This window comes from Geotrypetes seraphini, chromosome 1 (assembly GCF_902459505.1).
Source record: "Geotrypetes seraphini chromosome 1, aGeoSer1.1, whole genome shotgun sequence".
Classification (NCBI taxonomy): domain Eukaryota; kingdom Metazoa; phylum Chordata; class Amphibia; order Gymnophiona; family Dermophiidae; genus Geotrypetes; species Geotrypetes seraphini.
In genome coordinates, this window is record NC_047084.1 from 177,301,438 (window position 1) to 177,321,765 (window position 20,328).

A 20,328-nucleotide genomic window follows, 5' to 3' on the forward strand; every position below is an offset into this window, starting at 1 on the left:
ATTTGTATGTTTTCACGCTAAGGAGTTTTATTCACACGGTGATTCTGGATAAGTTTTCAGCAGTTGTTTTGATTTGGGGACTCACTTGTTTTATTGTTATTACTTCTCAACCAGCTATAACAACAAGGAATAGTTCATTGCACGTCCCAACACCTACGAACAGTTCAGAAGTATACTTATGACCATCTTGATAAGGCAGACTTGATGGGCCTTGGCCCTTTTCTGCCGTCATCTTACTATGTTTCTATGTTTCTATACAGCCCAATGATAATTTAGTTAGGGGTTATATTATAAAAGGATATCTGAAGAGAAATAATTAGAAAGCTTTATACCTGGTAAAATGGTGTTCATTGGTATTTGATATTTGCTAAATAAAATAAAAAAAAATGGTCTCTCTTTATTTAACTTACCAGGTATAAACAGTGCAGTGCACATCTCTGACATAAGTTATTTTGTTATCACATTCTGTACGTGTGTATGGTCTCTCTTAAATGACATAATAATTATGTCCAGAACATAAAAAGGTATATTTTCTGAATGTCCTACAGAATACCTTTAAGTACATTAGTGTTGTTTCTCTTATCTCACACAAATACTATCTTACACACAAGTATTGTGTCAAATGTTATCACATTCTGTACGTGTGTATGGTCTCTCTTAAATGACATAATAATTATGTCCAGAACATAAAAAGGAGTATTTTCTGAATGTCCTACAGAATACCTTTAAGTGCATTAGCGTTGTTTCTCTTACCTTACACACAAGTATTGTGTCACATGTTATCACCTTCTGTACATAAAGTGGTTTTTCTCCTTTTTCTCTTATACTCTCTTTTACCACTAGGGGGGTTTAATGTAATTAAAGCATTGAAGATAAACAATCATGAGGAAATATTTTCCTTGAAAAATCACGTACTGGGAAATGTTATTACATATAGACTTTCATCCTTTTGTGATAAAATTGGTCAGCTCTGCTCTCTCATTCTGATAATTTGGCTAACATGTTGGGTTACGAGAAAATTTCACCAGACCGAGAAGATGAAGATGCAACCAGACATACAATGCCGTGCCATGAGGCTGTTATGTGGCACCAACTGGGGAATAGAAGTGAGCCCATATCCTGCCACTTCACATTAGGGCTGGTCTCTGGAGGTGGTGCCTGAAAATTACATGAGTGAAGGCATGTGAGTGACATAGCAAGCCTATTGAAACCGGAGCACAGCCAGACCCTAACCAAAGATGCTAAGAAAAACGGGATACCAGATAACTGCGGTGATCGATGGTGAATATGAAGCTACCCTAAATGTATGCCATGAGTAAGAGCACAAATATAATATTAATAAGATTATTAATTTTCATGATTCCCAATACGTGATACTTTCAAGTGAAAGGCCTAATTAGCAAGAAATATTACATAAATATGTCTGTGTTGCTAGCAGTACTGTTGAACTTGTGATTCCTGCTATTCAAGCTCCCTTTTCAGTATGTTTACAGAATGTTAGTGTGTTGCAGTGGGCAAATAATGCAACTTATCATTTTTTATGAACCCTGGATATCAAATGTAAATGTTAATCTTTCTTTTGCCGATGTACTTACTCCAATTATTTTATTAAAGAAAGCCATGCAAAATATAGCAATCCTACATAAAGCAAATCAGCAACGTAACCTTACCTTGCTACAGCATAAGTTATCCTTATGTTAACATTTCTTAATTGTGGATTTACCTATTGTGTATACAAACGAACACTCTCTCCCTCTATTCGGATGACTTCTTATTCGGAAATACAAACTTGAGGATCCAGGGGTGGAATGTTAGGCCTAGGGCCCGGGGGTAAATAAACTTAGCATACATGTCTCCTCAAGTCTGTTTTCCTAACCTCCTTAACCTTAGTATTACCTTGACAACATCAAATGCTTTACTAAGAACCCAACAGCTTTTCCCTGACTTCAGTTGCATGCGTACTGCTCAAATAACATCAGTAAGGACAGACCTGGGTGTTACCAAAACAGAGAACAATAGAGCAAGACCAGCTGTTTACCTGTCCCTGCAACACCTCATTAATAACCTCAAAAGGACAGTAACGACAGATGGGACCTGAATGTTATCCAAACAAAGAAACTGGCCAGAGGGGTAACTGAAATTCAGCATGCTACCGACATGAATCCACAAGTCTGTTTATCTGACATTTTGACCTCTTTGACCTGAATGTTGCCCAAACAACTTCAAAGGGACCGACCTGGGGTGTGCCTGAATCAAAGGACGCTGTTACTGCAGGACCAGCTGTTTAACTCAGCAGCTTATAAGGACGGAATTCTGCTCCTAGAATCCAGAATCCTAGCCGGCTATCCAAGACGTCAGGTCTAAAGGGGCAGACTCCTGTGTCCTACTCGCCTATCCATTGAGGGATTCCGAATGGTGAAGGGAGGGTTTACGTGAGATACGGTGATGCTAATTTATTCTTATATATATATATATATATATATATATATATATATATATATATTAAAGTGTTATTGTTTATGCTTTATATTGTCTGTGTGTTTTTCTGAGTATCTCTGATCATCCCACTTGACAGAAATTAGTGGCGGAACAATACTTTACAATGGAGATTTTTCATCAGTTCATCATTATCTTCTGAATTCAGCTAAGTATTTTTCTACAAACTTATATCTAATAAGGTGTTTAGGGTTGGTAGGTAGGTGAGTGCAATGATGTAATGATAATACATCTTTATTCTATTAACCTGCTGGTTTGAATAAGATACCACACTGAGCACTCTAATTTCATATTTTATATATTTTTTAATATATATGCTCTATTTGATTAAACAATTTAATTCACTTTATTTCATACATTATAAGGTTAGTGAATTGATCATTAGAATTTCATCTCCATTATTTTTATTTTTTGAGCATCTAAATATTGCACCAGAGTAGTGGGGTACCTTACAGGGCACTGCTGTGAACTTCACAAAAAGGGTGCCACGTACACATCTCACCACAACCTTATAGGTCATGGTAAGCCCCCACAAAACATCCTCCCAGAACCGACTAGACCCACCTGTCTACCACCCCAATAGCCCTTATGGCTGCAGGTGCCACTTATATGGCAGTACAAAAATGTTTTGGGGGTGCACGTTTCACCATGGGCCTGGGTCCTCCTCTCCATGGTTCACTAACCCACCTCAAGACCACTTAAGCCACCTCTGTGCAGCTCTACTAGGCTTTCCTGTGCCAGGCTGCAGGTGCTGATGTTCTGGAGGCAGATATGTAAAGTTGTTATTACGATTTTTATGAGGGGGGGAGGTCAGTGATCACTGGGGCAGTGTGTGGGGGGTCTGCACTTTGTGTCTGCAGTGCTTATCTGGTCACTTTGGATACCTTCTGTGAACTTAGGCCTGGTTTTAGATGGCCTAAGTCACAATGTCCATGTTCCGTCTGGGCAGTGTTGTAAAACTTTTGGTTATACATGAAGTACGACAGCCCATGTTCTGCCCAAATCCAGCCCTCAACACTCCTCCTGAAATGCCCCTTTTAGCTCTGGGAGTACTGCAGCACTGTTCAGGCCTAGGTTGTTTTTAGATATGTCTAAAACCCGGTTCGATTATCGCCATTTGGATAACTTTTGTTACTGATAGTCCAAGTACCGATTTAGGCTGATTTTTAGACATATTTCTGTTTCGATTATGAGCCCCTTAGTATATTCTGAGATGCCCGAAATTTAAATGTTATTGCTTGCATACCCAGTAAAAATTCAGGGTTATCACCAATAGGTAGTAGTGGAGAGACATTGCACCTTAGTCCTAACAAGGAGCATACCCATTTCCATGCCCAACGCATAGCCTGACAGGATAGGAGTAGAATACAGGGTACAGAGCTCATGTGGGAGCGTGTAAAAGTACAAATAAGTACTTATAAAACCTTACAATACTTTATCAGATTACCTGGTAACAGGAAGATAGAAGTTTTGTATCATGTATCAAAATGATCAGACTTTTGATACACCCTGAGGCAGCAAGTTGGTGTACCGATCAACAGAGATAAGTGGAAAGTTTTTTCTTCTATCAACCATGCATAGACAGCCCTGCTTATAGTTTTTTACTTTGGGAGTACAATGGAGGTTTTTACCATTGTGGTGGTGGGAGGGCTTTTGTCTGAGGCTTTTCCTCCAGTTCAGTTTGAACTTTCTCCTTTGAACTAAAGCAGCACTGCCTACATTCATATATGACATTGTTCTCTTTTTTGTGAAAGTGTGTTTCATTATAGAGTAGTTGACATACATTATAGTCCCTATCAAAAACCAATAAGAAAACACTCTCTGAAACATCAGTGCAATCTAAAACAACACATTCTATGTTCTGTACCTTTGCCTTGGCATCCTCTTTATCATCTGCTTTTGCAGCCAGTAACATAAGTTGCAGCACTAAAGTTATTCTAAAAGGGAATTGGCCTTTCAGTTCAGGAACATTTGCTTTAATGAGCTTTTCCACCTTGGGCAGTGGAATATCATAGAAAAACACGTTTCCAATCATATCCTGGCCACGTCTTCCAGCACGTCCAGACATCTAAAGTAACAGTACAGAATTTGAAAAGAGTGTTATGTATGTAGTCTAACATGTAAGGTCTTGTCTTCATTTGCTGGGTAGCACCTGAATGTGTACACTATAACTGGTGGATAGGTGCTAAAAGATGCACATATAGAAGAATAATCTTAACTGTATGCACTTAAAGCTGGGTTCCATATTAGGAGTTGCAGAGATATACAAAATCATTTTCATTTCACTCCATTTAATACATTTATAATCAGCCTATCTTTGAAACTGAGTTTAATACAAAATTAATCACAATATAAATTATAATAACAGTAAATATGTTAAACAACAAATAAAACCATTATCATTCAAAAGGCAACCTAAATAGAAGCGATTCTGGTTCTTTTCTAAAATCCATACCCAATGGGGTATGAAGAGGGTTTCAGTCACCTTGAGTTTACATAGAACTGTGTATTACGTATCTGAAGTTCTCTTTCCCTGGCTGGAGTAGTTTTGGATTACAGCAGCCAGACAACCCTTGGAAAGGATTCCTTTTATCTCAGTCCATGAAGCCCACAGGAAGTGGCTGAACTCCATTAGCCCCTCCCAGTAGTGACAAGATTTATTTATTTATTTAATTTTGTTGTAGGTCAGGGGTGTCAAAGTCCCTCCACAAGGGCCGCAATCCAGTCAGGTTTTCAGGATTTCCCCAATGAATATGCATGAGATCTATTAGCATACAACGAAAGCAGTGCATGCAAATAGATCTCATGCATATTCATTGGGGAAATCCTGAAAACCCGACTGGATTGCAGCCCTTGAGGAGGGACTTTGACACCCCTGTTGTAGGTGAAGCAGTTTTAAATGATTTCTTCTTTTTTCTTTTTTTTTTAATAACAAACAGAAAATGAAAATAATAATAAATCCGATCTTAAAGGAAGAACATCAAATTTGCATAAACACTAACATTTGATGATCCTTTATGCAGAAATAAAAAAAGAATTGTAACACTAAAGATAAAATGTTGTGGAGGACAAGCTGACAGAATAAGATGCACGAAGAACCTGCTCTTGATTCTTCTCCTTCTTACCGAGGAAAATTATTGCTCCTTTGCCTAAGCAATGTGATATTTATCAGGTTTGAATTTAGCTAGAAAACTCTTTAAATAACAGAGAGGCATTTTCGATAGGACATCTGTCCAACTTTGGAAGTTTTGAGAAAAACGTCCAAAAATCAGGTGGAGAAAATGTCCATTTTCAAATCCGCAAGTCGTCAATCTTTTTTTTCGAAAATGGCCCAAGCTAGACATTTTGTCCAGTTAGACAAAATGACAAGAAAGATGTCTAGAAAGTTAGTTTTGAAAATGGCCACTTGGACGACTAGTAAGATGTCCAAGTGTCAGTTTATGCTATGTTTTGAAAATGCTTTGAAAATGAGCCCCTTAGTATATGAACTTCTGGCATTAGCAACACAGTCATCCATGTTATTTATGCATAAGCATTGGTGCTTTGTATAAATATTGATGCCATCTTCTGTAACTGCTAGTGTGCTGGGAACTTGATGCGGCTTGACTAAACAGTAAGTCTAAACATAAATTGATATGATTTAGTACGCTGTTGTAGTGACATGGCTTTCTAACTCTTATTTTTAACGTTGGATTTTTTTTAAATATTATAGACACAATCAGGCTGAAACAAGCATAGAAGGATATGACCCCTGAATAAGCCAATATTAATGGTGAAACTGGCCTCATTGGGTTGATTAAGATAATCTAATCTAATCTTCAATTTCTGGGTCACTCTATGCCTATCTAGGTTCAAGGCGACTAACAAATCAAGAAGTTTACATTATGTTTAGGAGTTACAACAATGAAATATAAAGTAAGCAGTATAATCTGTGGTAATTACCAGAGATAGGAGAAGTAGTAATAATTCAATAGAGGAGAACATTGAGCTGTCAATAGAATTACAGAATTGAATACAGTTGAGTTACATACAAGTAGATTGGTGTGATTGTTATGTAGAGTTTGGGAGGCAGCTCTTTTGGTTTCTAGAAGGATGAAATACTGTGTTGGTTGCTGTGGAAAGTAGATCTTGGGATATTTTTTGTGCCAGTTTGAGGAAGAAGTAGTTATACTTGATCCATTCAATAATACAAGTATTCTGAGATTATTGGCAGATGACATTGGGCCCTATGTATGAATGTAGAGTTAATGCCAGCATAGAAAGAGTTACAATAGTCTAGTTGGGATAGCACAAGCATCTGTGTCAATATGGCAAAGTGATGATCATGGAAGAAGAATCTGATTAGTCTTAGTTGGCTCATGCTATAGAAGGTTTGTTCCATAGGTTGGAGATTTGGGACTCCTAAGATAGGGTAGAGTCAAGTATAATTGTGAGGACCTTCGAGGTTTTATCTATATTTAGAGAGGTTCCTGAGGGCAGTTTAGAAGTATTCAAAGTGCATCATGGATTGATACAGAGGCATTATATTATTTATAGTCTTACTTATCATCCCTATCATTCCCAATCATTCCTAGCACCCTATTTGCTTTTTGGGCTGCTGCTGCACACTGGGAAGAAGATTTCTGCGTAGAATCTACAATAACACCTATATTTTTTTCTTGGATGCTGACTCCTAAGGTGGATCCTGGTAACTATGATTTGGATTAGTCTTCCCAATGTGCATCACTTGCATTTGCCCATATTAAATTTCATCTGTCATTTGGATGCCCAGTCTCCCAATTTCCTATTATATTCTTGCAGTTTTTCATAGTCCACATCTGTTTTAACAACTTTGAAAAGTTTTGTGTCACCTACAAATTTAATCTCTTCACTTGTCATTCTAATTTCTAGATAATTTATAAATAGCACTGATCCCCTTACAGATCCCTGCAGCACTGCACTATTCACCATCCCATTGAACCTTCTCTTCAGTTTTCGGTCTGATAACCAATTCCTAATCCACAGTTGAGCACGAGCATTTACACCAGCATTTGGTAGATGTACATGCTCCTGCCCAAAATTAGGAACGGAAATCCATGCTAAGTTAAGATTCTATAAAGGGTGCTCAATGCTCAGCAACCTTTATAGAATTCAAGCTTAGTATAGATCATCCCAGCATCTTATTTTGGACACCATTTGCAGAATCTACCCCTAATAGTATATTAAAGTGACATAATAAAAAAAAAGTCTAAGAATGCTAGTTGCCCAAAGTCAGAAATGTCCAAAGTCCACTTTCAAAAAATACATCCAAAATATTTTTTTTTTGAGAATCGTCTACCTCTACGTCCAGCCGTTTGATCGTCCAGACCACTAAGTCGTCTATCTTTATATCCCATTCTCATCCAAAACTTTGTCAAAGTCAAAAACACCTAGAACAAGACTATTTGGATGTGGGCAGGGTCAGCAAAGTGATGGACTGGTCACCCAGACATGGCAACAGAGTAGTGGAGCACCTTACAGGGCACTGCTGTGAACTTCACAAAAAGGGTGCCACATAAACATCTCACCACAACTCCCTTTCAGGTCATGGTGAGACCCCCAAAACACCCCCAAAACCTACTATACCCACCTGTCTACCACTGCAATAGCTCTTATTGCTGCAGGTGACACCTATATGGCAGTACAGTAGGGTTTGGGGGGAAGGGGGGTTTGGTGGGTGCACGTGTTCTACCATGAATGCAGTGGTTAGAGTGGCTTATGGGCATGGGTCCACTAGCCCACCCTCCAGACTACTTAAGCCACCTCTGTGCAGCTCTACTAGGCTTTCCAATGCCAGGTGCTGATGTTCTGGAGACAGGTATGCATGTTTTATTCTGATTTGTGAGGGGGTGGAGTCAGTGATCACTGAGGGAGTGTGTGGGGTCTGTACTTTGCGTCTACAGTGGTTATCAGGTCACTTTGGATATCTTTGATCACTTAAACCTGTTTTAGATTGCCTAAGTCACAACGTATAAGTTCCATCTAGGCAGTCTCATTAAACTTTCGGTTATACTTGAAGTACGACTAAGTCTAGGTTAGCCCAGGTCCCGCCCAAATCCCGCCCTCACCACTCCTAAAACACCCCCTTTCAGCTCTGGGCATACAGCAGCAGTAAAAAGGCCTAAGCTGCTTTTAGATATGTCTAAAACACATTTCAATTATCGGCACTTGGACAACCTGTCTTTTTGATCATTCATGTGCCGATTTAGGCGGGTTTTTAGATATATTTCTGTTTCAATTATGAACCTCATAGTGTTTAAGCTGTCCTTGTTCTGCTCTTTTGTTTATATATATTATGTATTTTTTTAAAATCTCAAAAAATAAGTGACTTAGAAAAAAGAATATTCTTTGTTTTATTATCCATTCTTTGCCTAACATTCTATTTGCTTTCTTGGTCACCACTGCACTCTTAGCAGAGAATTTCAATGGATCAGCAACTATGATAACTAGATCTATTTCCTGGCTGTTGACTCATAATGTGAAACTTTGCATCATTAAGTCATAGTTTGGGTTGTTTTTCCCTACTTTCATTACTTCACATTTGCTTCTATTACATTTTATGTGCTATTTGGATGCCTGGTTTCCCAGCCTAATAAGTTCCTCTTGCAATTGAACAATTTTGAATAACTTTGTGTTATGAGCAAATTTTACCACCTCACTCACTATTCCTATTTTATAAATATAATAAAAAGCAGCAGTATCACTACAAACCCTTATTGAGGCTATTGACTACTTAATCCTACTCTCCGATTTATGTCATTTTTGGTTGTTGTTTTTTTTTACTAATTCTTAATTCACAACAGGATATTGCCTCCTATTCCATGACTTTTTAATTTCGGCAGGAGTCTTTCATGATGTACTTTGTCAAATGCTTTCAGAAAACCTGGATACAGAATATCAGCCAGTTGACCTTGGTTATTCATACCTTGAAACAAATGTAGTATAAATTGGTGAGGCAAGATCTCCTTTGACTAAATCTATGTTGGCTTTTCCTAGTAAACCACACCTACTTATATGTTCAGTAATTTTGTTCTTTATAATAGTCTCTATCATTTTGCCCAGCACTGACATCACGCTCATCAATTTATAATTTCCCAAGTTTTAAAAACTGATGTTATGTTGGCCCCTTCCAATTTTCAGGTACCACACTCGGGAGTCCTTTTACTAAGGGCCTTTTTTTTTTTCAAAGGTAACGGCCCCAAAGCCCATAGAGATTTAAAGGGCTTCAGGGCTGTTGCTGTGCGGCTTTGTAAAACAGGCTGTAAGATGCAGCTACAAATTGCCTTAGTGTGTCCTTACATGGGTCTATCCCATATGCTAAGGTGGTAAGGGTTCCCAAGTGAAACCATGCACTAACCAGTTAGCACTTGGTAATGTAGATGCACTCACCACTGTCATACTCCCTCAAAAAAAAAAAAAAAAAAAAGCCAAACAGAAAACAATTACTGCATTATTTGCATGTGTAAATGGAAAAACTAACATGGAATATTTTAGCATGTCCCATGTTAAAGTCATTTTTGTTGCATTAGGTGTGCATTAATGCCTAATGTAGCTTAGAAAAAGGGCCATTTCATTTTAAAGACAGGTTACAAATGACTAATAATAGAACTGCAACTTCTTTTTTTTTTTTTTTAGTTCTATCTTTACTGTGGTGTCTAGGTGATTTGTTACTCTTTAGTTTGTCAATTTGCCCTATTACATCTTTCATGTTTACAGAAATTTGTTTTAGTTCCTCCTAGAGAATGGCATGGGGAAAAAAATCTATCCCTGTCACTGCCCCGTCCCCGGCCCACCATTCCCTTCACCACCCCGTCACCATCACCGCCATCCTCTTCACCGCCCTATCACCGTCACTGCCATCCCATTCACAGCCCCGTCACTGACCCCGCAGCATCCATACAAGCCTCAGTACTGCAATATTTAGCTTATTCCTTCCTAATAAATCAAAGTTCTGGCTGCTGAACTGGAGAAAGAGATGTTCAGCTGGCAGGGCTTTGTTTATAAATTTTTATCAACACAACTAATATACTACTTTATTCTAAAGCAAAAAAAAAAGAAAAAGAAATAGAATTTTTTTTTTTTACCTTTGTTGTCTGGTTTCTGCTTTCAACACCTCATTCAATTCTTTCCATCCACTGTCTCCCTTCTCTCTGCGTCTTCCATTTGCTCTGTTACTGTGCCTCTCCCTTTCTCCCCCCCCTCCAAATTGGTCTGGCACCCATCTTCTTCCCTCTGCTCCCCCCATAGTCTGGCATCTCTGTCTTCTTCCCTGCCAGCATCTTCTCCCCACTCTCTCTTTTCCATTTCCCTTCAGTGTCTTCTCCCCACTCTCTCTTCCCCATTTCCCTTCAGCATCTTCTCCCCACTCTCTCTTCCCCATGTCCCTTAAGAACATAAGAACATAAGAAGTTGCCTCCGCTGAGGCAGACCATAGGTCCATCCTGCTCAGCGGTCCACTCTCGCGGCGGCCCATCAAGCCCATCTATACCCCTCAATCCCTTTTTCTTCTAGGAATCTATCCAAACCTTCTTTGAAACCATTTAATGTGTTCCTGTCTACCACAGCCTCCGGAAACGTGTTCCATGTATCCACCACCCTCTGAGTGAAAAAGAACTTCCTAGCATTTGTTCTAAACCTGTCCCCTTTCAATTTCGCTGAGTGTCCCCTTGTACTTGTGTTGCCCTATAATTTGAAAAATCTGTCCCTGTCTACTTTTTCTATGCCCTTCAGTATCTTGAAGGTTTCTATCATCTCTCCTCTAAGTCTCCGCTTTTCCAGGGAGAAAAGTCCTAACTGCTTTAATCTGTCGGTATAGGAGAGATTTTCCATTCCCTTTATCAGTTTAGTTGCTCTTCTCTGTACTCCCTCAAGTACCGCCATGTCCTTCTTGAGGTACGGCGACCAGTACTGGACACAGTACTCCAAGTGCGGCCAAACCATTGCACGATACAGCGGCATGATGACTTCCCTCGTCCTGGTCGTGATATCCTTCTTAATGATACCCAACATTCTGTTTGCTTTCCTTGAGGCCGTGGCACACTGCGCCGATGCCTTCATTGTTGTGTCTACCATCACTCCCAGGTCTCTCTCCAGGTTACTGACCCCTAGTGGTGTTCCCCCCATTTTGTAAGTGAACATCGGGTTCTTTTTCCTCACGTGCATGACCTTGCATTTCCCTATGTTGAAGCTCATTTGCCATTTTTCGGCCCACTTTTCCAGCTTCGTTAGATCCTTTTGGAGATCTTCGCAGTCTTCCCTCATTTGAGCCCTGCTGTATAGTTTGGTTCATCTGCGAATTTAATGACCTCACACTTGGTTCCCGCTTCTAGGTCGTTTATGTAGATATTGAACAGGAGCGGTCCCAGCACCGACCCCTGTGGAACTCCGCTCGTGACCCCTTTCCAGTCCGAGTAATGGCCCTTTATGCCAACCCTCTGTTTCCTGTTTGCCAGCCAGTTTTTGATCCATCGGTGGACCTCCCCTTGCACCCCATGGTTCCATATCTTCTTGAGCAGTCTCTCGTGTGGTACCTTGTCGAAGGCTTTTTGGAAGTCGAGGTAAATGATATCTATAGATTCCCCTTTATCCACCTGGCTGTTCACCCCCTCAAAGAAGTACAATAAGTTTGTGAGGCATGACCTACCCTTGCAGAAGCCATGCTGACTCGGTTTTAGCTGCCCATTGTTTTCGATGTGTTCACAGATGCTGTCCTTAATCAGTGCCTCCATCATCTTTCCTGGGACCGAGGTCAGGCTGGGTCGCCCCTTGAGCCCTTCTTGAAGATGGGCGTGACATTTGCTATTTTCCAGTCCTCCGGGATCTCTCCGGTTTTTAAGGATAGGTTGCATATTTGTCGAAGTGGCTCCGCTATTTCGTTTTTTTGTTCCTTGAGTACCCTTGGGTGAATGCCGTCCGGACCTGGCAATTTGTCGCTCTTTAGTCTGTCTATCTGCTTGAGTACATCCTCTTGGCTTACCTCTAAATTGACCAGTTTATCATTTTGGTCTCCTATTACGATTTCCTCGGGTTCTGGAATGTTGGTTGTATTCTCCCTCGTGAAGACTGACATGAAGAACTCATTTAACTTGTCAGCTATCTCTTTCTCTTCTTTTACTACTCCCTTTCTATCTCCATCATCCAATGGTCCAACTTCTTCTCTTGCCGGTTGCTTCCCCTTGACGTATCTGAAGAAAGACTTGAAGTTTGTTGCTTCCTCTGCCAGTCTCTCTTTGTATTCTCTTTTTGCTTTTCTAACCACTCGGTGACATTCCTTCTGGTGTTCTTTGTGCACTTTTTGGTTCTCTTCTGTTTGGTCTTTTTTCCATTTTCTGAATGATGCTTTCATGTTGCTTATCGCCTTCAGCGTCTTCTCCCCACTCTGTCTTCCCCATGTCCTTTCAGCGTCTTCTCCCCACTCTGATTTACCCATTTCCCTTCAGCGTCTGTTCATCTCCACCCCACCTTTCCTCCCTTTCTCCCTTCCTGCCCCTTACCTTCGTGGCGCTTTCACCCCCCCTGCAGCAAGAACACCTCTTAGCTGCTTCCGCCATGCACCAGCGCCCCTCCACCCTGGATAACAGGCCTGGTCCGACAACTGTGCCGACAAACCTCCCTGCTCTTTACCTTTGTGGCCGGCGATTTCTAAACTGCCTTCTTACAGCAGCCGGAGCGTTGAAGTTGCATATGGCTGCCGGAAAGGTCGTCTCTGATGCAACTTCCGGTTGCGTCAGAGATGACCTTTACGGCAGCCACACGCAGCTTCAACGCTCCGGCTGCTGTAAGAAGGCAGTTTAGATATCGTGGCCATGAAGGTAAGGGGCAGGGAGGGAGTAGGAAGATGTTTAGACTCGGCGGCAGCAGTAAGGAGGGAGGGAGCGCGATAGGTGACCGCACGCATTCCCTCCCTTAACTGCAGGGACAAGGCCATTCACTGCTCCACGGGGTGGTGAATAGCCTTGTCCCCATAGCCACGGTGAACACAGTTTTTTCCTCACCGTTTTGGCGGGTTACCTGTGGCTACCAGCGGGTAACAGCCACAGTGTCATTCTCTATTTCCTCCAACTCATCAGTATTAAATACCATTTCTGGCATGGGTATCTCCTTCACATCTTCCTCTTTGAAGACCGAAGCAAAGAATCCATTTATTTTCTCTCCTATTACCTTGTGCTCCCTGGGTGTCTTTTGCCTCTTGATCATCTAGTGATCCAGGCTGATTCTCTTACTGGCTTCTTGTCAGCTTCTTACTGGCTTATTAAAGACTCTACATTCGTATGATTGCCATACAGCAGGGACATTATAGGAAATTTAAGGATGTTTGGGAACCATTGACAAAATTCTGTAAGGAGTGATTGTTGATTTTGCCCTTTGAACATACACGTCCAGGGTGGGGAAATACTTTTAATTTAATTATGGTTGAGTGCAATTGTTGGGTATATAGAGGGGGGGGAGGGTACATGTATTTGTTATGAAATATAATTTGATTGAATTTCACTGCTGTTAAAGTGTAAAATGTCTGTATAATATGTTGCACTTATTTTAAGCTTTAAAATGAATAAAGATATTTAAAAAAATAAAATAAAGACTCTACATATATGTGCATATATTTTTCTAGCACAAGGACACAATAACTAACATTTAGGGCTTCTTTTACTAAGCTGCAATAGCGTTTTTAGCGTGTGCAGAATTGCCGCAAGCGCTAAACCCATGCTACGTTGCTAGAACTAACACCAGCTCAATGCTGACGTTAGCATCTAGCATACGCTAAGCCCACTATCGCAGCTTAGTAAAAGGAGCCCTTAGTCCTACCATGCAATTTTAATGACACTTTTGATATCTTATTTCAGTTTTTAGGCAATTACTATATTTCCAAACCTGTCTATAGTTCAGAGCATCCAAGTAGAGGGAATCCTCCATGAAAACTACTGATTTACAGGGCATATTGATTCCTAAAGCAAGTGAACTTGTAGCTGATACCACCTAGAAAGAAAACAGAAAAAAGTGTTTATATTAGAGTTACAATTAAAATAAAAATCCCCCCCTTTATCAAACCACATTTGGGGGTTTTTTTGTCGCCAGTCGCAATGGTAAAAGCTCCAATGCTCATAGAATTCCTATGAGTGTCAGAGCTTTTACTGCAGAGGCTGTCAATAAAAAAAACCTAATGCGGCTTGATAAAAGAAGACCTTTGTTTTATATTGTATACAATGCAATTGGGTCCATAATGGCCTTGCAGAACACCATCTGGAAACCCCTAGAATCATCCTTGCTGTCTCTAATCTCTGCAAACATTTCCTAGACAATATAATATACAGATTATTACCAGTGTTGGGCAAGTTACTTTGTAAAAATAATACATTAAAATTACTATTATTGCAAGGAAAGGTAGTATATCAAGGTTACTAGTTATGAAGTTACTAGTTATCCTCAGCAGACAAAAGTATAAGACACTTTTCTTACAAAAAAATAAAAATAAATCTAATTAGGATTAAATATTTGGGCCAGGAACAGTACAGAGTATTTCTTTAGGAAATTCCCATATATTGAACTCTAAGGCACAAGATGAAACCAAATATACTGTACATGAAAAAAATTAAGAAACAACTACTGACCCCTAAGTATCCCATCCTGAACAGCATCTCCACAACCTGTCTTCCTTTCTGAAACAAGGGGCCATGATGGTATCCAATTCCTGACTCTACCAGTTTTCGTATTTCCTCGCCTTTTTTTGTATTCGGAAGTCGTTTCAGGATTTTCTGCATAAGCTATTAATTTAAAAGAATGAGAGGAATATTAATTAGAATCAATGAGGTTCACAGGCAGATTTATAGTTCTTTTTCGACCCCTTTAACAAAGCCACGGTAGAGGGTTTTAAGATGACATTCTCTGCAGTAATACTTCTGTGCTGAGGAATGTGCAGTAATACTTCTGTGCAGTGTCCTAAGAATAACATCCGAAAAACTTGCTCTTGTGTGTTTTTCATGTGGACATCTTTATATTTGAGTATGGCCAAAAAAGATAGATGTACTAAGGACTAAGACATCTACACAGGTCGTAAAAAAAAAAAAAAAATAGACATCTTGCTGTTTTGAGAATGGACATCTTCTCTACTGGATTTCTGGACGTCTTTCCCAAAACATCCAAACTCAGACTTAGCCATCCTATCAAAAATTCCCTCCACGTTGAGAAATATAATTGGGTTTTACTGAACTTTTCAAATCACCCTCACATACATGTGACAATTTTTACTTGTGTATATCACAAATAGGACTTCCAAAATAAGGGCAACATGACTTAAGAGCATAAGTAAAAAATCAAAGACAAAAAAGGTGACCTGAGATGCTCAATCTATTTATTCACTGTTAAGACCCGACATGTATGTGTTTCGGCCGTAAGGCCTGCCTCAGGGGGTCTTATCTAAAAAGACGGTAATTAAGACACTGGATGCAGCCTCTCTTGTTGTAAACCATCTTGAAATGAAAGGTATGACGGGATATAAATAAAGCTATTATTATTATTTTACATGTAACTAACTTAACTACATCATATTTTATGAAATTTACTGTAGCATTTAGAGTTGAAATAATTTATAATTCCTACATGCACTCTCATAATTAAAATGACTGAAAATCTTACCTCATCATTCACAGATTTGCAATTTCCATAAGTGCAGTCTGGTGGAATTTCATTGCATTTTTTAAGCTTTTTGTCTAATTCTTCCTTTTCAGAAGCTCTGAAAATGTTACGTTCTGTTTTGCTTGCAGACAGTTTTCCTTTACTGCATCAACAAACCAAAATACTCGTATTAAGATATCTGTTTTAGGCAACCTGTATGCAACAATAAATATATATATATATATATATACAGTGTTCTCCCCAGAAATTTTTTCCAGACGGGTGGCATGAAAAAGTAGCCGGGTGGGGCGGGATGGGGAAATTTGGTGGTGGGGAAAATTAACCCCCTCTTTTACTAAGGTGCGCTAGCATTTTTAGCACGCGCAAACCCCTGCGCTACGTGGGAAAACTAACGCCAGCTGAATGCTGGCATTAGCATCTAGCACATGTGGCAATTCCTCCGTGTGCTAAGCGCACGCTAAAACCACTATCGTAACTTAGTAAAAGGAGCCCTAAATGTGTACTATTTTTATTAGTTAATTATTATTATTTTCCAATGCTCAATATGACTTCCTTTTTTAAGGTTTGACACTTGTGCCAGAATATTTTTACTAAATTTAAGAAGTATTTGGCCTCTTTCAAATGGTATAGAGGTTAAAAAAGGGAAAGGCGTTAATGAAGTCATTAGGTTCAATCTAGCCACTTATTTCTGCATGAATTTAAACAACTAAAAAAAAAGATAAATATAGCCCAGTCATACAAGAAATGGCTCTACAGCAGGGGTGCCCACACTTTTTGGGCTTGCGAGCTACTTTTAAAATGACCAAGTCAAAATGATCTACCAACAATAAAATTTTTTTAAAAACACAAAGCACACAGTACGCAGAGAAAATGTTAATTATCATTTATATTCCGCGGGTTTTCAAAGTGGTCAAGGCAGACAATTCTATGCAATGTCACCTCAGGAACAACTATACAAAAATAGACAAATATACCCCCTCCCTTTTTACTAAATCGCAATAGTGGTTTTTAGAGCAGGGAGATGCACTGAATGCCCTGCGCTGCTCTCGATGCTCATAGGCTCCCTGTGCTAAAAACCGCTATTGCGGTTTAGTATAAGGGGGCCGTAGTGCAAAATATAGACAGCAGATATAAATTCTCAAAACAGACACATTTTGATCACTAAACTGAAAATAAAATCATTTTTCCTACCTTTTTGTCTGGTGATTTCATTTGTCTCTGTTTGCACTTCCTTCTTCTGACTATAAGTCCAATATTTTTTTCTTTCTGCCCCTCCCTTTTTCTTTCTGTCTCTCTCCCCCTCCCCCCCCAAGCCATTGCGCCAATTTCTCTACTTCCCCGATTCTTTCCCTACCCCCTAAGCCACCATGCCGATTTCTCTCGAGCCAGGCCAGGAATGTACAAGCGCCGGATTCACAAGACTTCACCTCTGATGTCAATTCTAACGTCAGAGAGGAAGTTCCAGGCCAGCCAGGCAGCGATTGGCTGGCCCAGAACTTCCTCTCTGACATCAGAATTGACGTCGGAGGTGAAGTCTTGTGAGTCCGGTGCTTGTAGGCGCCTGGCCTGGCTCAGGGAGGCAGGAAGAAAAAGATTGCCAAGGCAACGCGATCGACTCACATTGCCTTTGCGATCTACTGGTCGATCGCGCTCGACCATTTGGGCACCACTGCTGTTATAGTATCCTGTTCTGACCTGAGGAAAGGGGTTTAGTCCCCAAAAAACTGCCTTATTTCCATTTCCTGTTTATAAACTTTAATCAATAGATACAATACTACTTGATTCTACGTAAAGCAACAAAAAAATTTTTCGACCTTTTGTCATTTCTGCTTTAATCATCTTGTCTTCACTCTTCTTTCTAGCCAGCATCTGTCTGCTTTGTCTTCCATGCAGCATCAGCCCCTTCCATCCACTGTCTGTCTGCCCTCTCCCCGTTCCATATGGCATCTTCCCTCTTTTTATGCTCCTTCAATAAACTATCTATCCTGTGCTCCTTCTCTTCTCCTTTGTACATGATTGATTTCTGCTCTGCCACCTCTCCATTTTTCTCTCTGTCACCACCTATGCTCTGACATCTCTTTCTTCTCCTTTCTTTCCTTCGTACCCCACAGTCTGGTATCTTCCCTTCCCTGATTCTCTGGCATCTCACTCCTTTCCTTTTCTTCCATCTCTCCCTCCCCCTCCATGCTCTGACATCTCCTCCTTCCTATCCCCCTTCCTTTTCCCTTGATCTGGCATACTTTCCTTCTTCCTTCCATGCCCTGGCATCTCTTCCTCCCTCCCTTCTCTCCAATCCCTGGCATCTCGTTTCATTCCCTCCCTCATCTTCTTTCTCCCTCCAGTTGGGTGCAGCAAGTCTCTCCTCCTCTGCTCCCTTTCCTCCTTCTGTCACCCAAGGCCTGGCATCATGAACTTCTTCAGGCAGCAGCATTCACAATTCACTGCTGTTGCCAGCTTCGGGCCTTCTTCTCTGTCAGGTCCTGCCTTCATGGAAACAGAAGTAGGCAGGACCTGGCAGAAAGGAAGGGCTGAAGCTGACAACAGCAGTGAATTGTAAATGCTGTTGCTAGCCAAAGAAGTTCACGACACCAGGCCGAGCACCCGGGGCAGACTGCTACTCTCCCCCCCCCCCCCCACGACCCTCCTATCTCTCCCTCCCTCCCATCATGAGACTCTAAACAGCACTGCTCTACTCTAAGCAGGCTGCTTCAGGGCTTTCTCCTGCCATGATTCCCTCTGGCACGTCACTGATGAGGGAAGGAAGTAAAGGAGGGTCGGATCGGGTTGGGGGGGGCGTCCAGAATGATGATGAGGTTGCTACTGCCAGCGAATCCAGCAAGGGTAAGGCCCCAAAGCACAGCACTGGCGGGCCCCCCCTGACTATTTTGGGCCCTAGGCCTGTGCCTACTGGGCCTATCCTTTAATCTGGCCCTGCTTCCCCCCCCATATGCCCTGACATCTCTCTCTTCCACTCCATGGTATGGTATCTTCTTTCCCTCCTTCCCATGGTCTTTGCATCTCTTTCCTCCTTTTCCTGATCTTCCTTCTCCCTCCTTCCCTCTCTCTCCCCAATTGGGTGCAGCAGCATTTCTCTTCCCCCTCCCCCCATTGGGTACAGCAGTATTATCAGCATTTCTCTTCCCCCCCAATTGGGTACAGCAGAAGCAGCATTTCTCTTCACCCTCCCCCCTAATTGGGTGCAGCAGCATGACTCTTCCCCCTCCCCCTATTGGGTACAGCAGCAGCAGCAGCAGCATTTCTCTTCCCCCCCCCCCCCCCACAATTGGGTACAGCAGAAGCACCAGCATTTCTCTTACCCCTCCCCCTCTAATTGGGTACAGCAGCTTTTCTCCTCCCATTCCCCACCCCCCGTCTCACATACCCGGCAGATTCCTACAGACAAAGGCAAGTTGCAAGTTTCCCTTCGTCGCTGACCTATCTCCCAAAGGTCAGCGACAGAGGGAAGCTTACAATTTGCTGCTCTTGCTTACTTCGGGCCTTTCTCGTTGCCGGGTCCTGCCTTCGCGGAAACAGAAAGTAGGCAGGACCCGGCAGCGAGAAATGCCTGAAGTAAGCAAGAGCAAGTAAGCTTCCCTCTGTGGCTGGCCTATCTCCCGCATGCTCCGGGGCTCTAATGGTCCGTGCCGGCTTCTCTTCCCTACACCCCCCCCCCATAACGTAACTTCCAGTTTCGGAGGGAAGCCGGGTTCGAGTTGCTTGCTGGGTTTGGTTTTAAGTCGGGCGGGAGTCTTTCGGCGGCTCTTCAGGCTGCGCGTTAAGCAGTGGCGGCAGCAGGATTCAGCAGATGACAGCTGGGCGGGCAACTAAATTTGCTGGGCGGAGCGCCCGGCTGAAAAGCGCTGGTGAAAACACTGTATATATATATATATATATATATATATATATATATATATATATATATCTCCCCTGATCTCCAGCCTGTGTTTGACAGCAGAGAAAGTGAAGTTGCTTACCTGTAAACAGGGGTTCTCTGAAGACAGGAGCCACACTTGTTGGTGAAGTCCTCAGACTTATCTGGTGAGTTGGTGCTCTCCTCTAGCAATAGTAAGCTTTTGGCTTGCTAGGCATGTGCAGGGATTCCCGCCTTCAGTGGCTCTTGCCCTCACCAACTCAGTTTTGTCTCCAGCTGAAAATGCTATTTTCTATTGGGGATGGCAGGAG

General features: G+C 41.4%; 1 protein-coding gene across 6 annotated transcripts in view; it reads right to left on the reverse strand.

Moving 5' to 3' along the window:
- Positions 1 to 20,328, reverse strand: part of LOC117359357 (probable ATP-dependent RNA helicase DDX60) — a 254,746-nt gene that overhangs the window by 56,380 nt on the left and 178,038 nt on the right. For all 6 annotated transcript variants that reach the window (XR_004539215.1, XM_033941992.1, XM_033941983.1 and 3 more), the window contains 4 exons: positions 16,147 to 16,288; positions 15,123 to 15,275; positions 14,386 to 14,490; positions 4,364 to 4,564 (listed from right to left, as the gene is read on the reverse strand). Coding sequence is in view for 5 of the 6 variants with exons in the window: in XM_033941992.1 (XP_033797883.1) it covers positions 4,364 to 4,564; positions 14,386 to 14,490; positions 15,123 to 15,275; positions 16,147 to 16,288 (601 nt within the window). In the remaining variant the exon portion in view is untranslated. The remainder of the gene's footprint in view (positions 1 to 4,363; positions 4,565 to 14,385; positions 14,491 to 15,122; positions 15,276 to 16,146; positions 16,289 to 20,328) is intronic.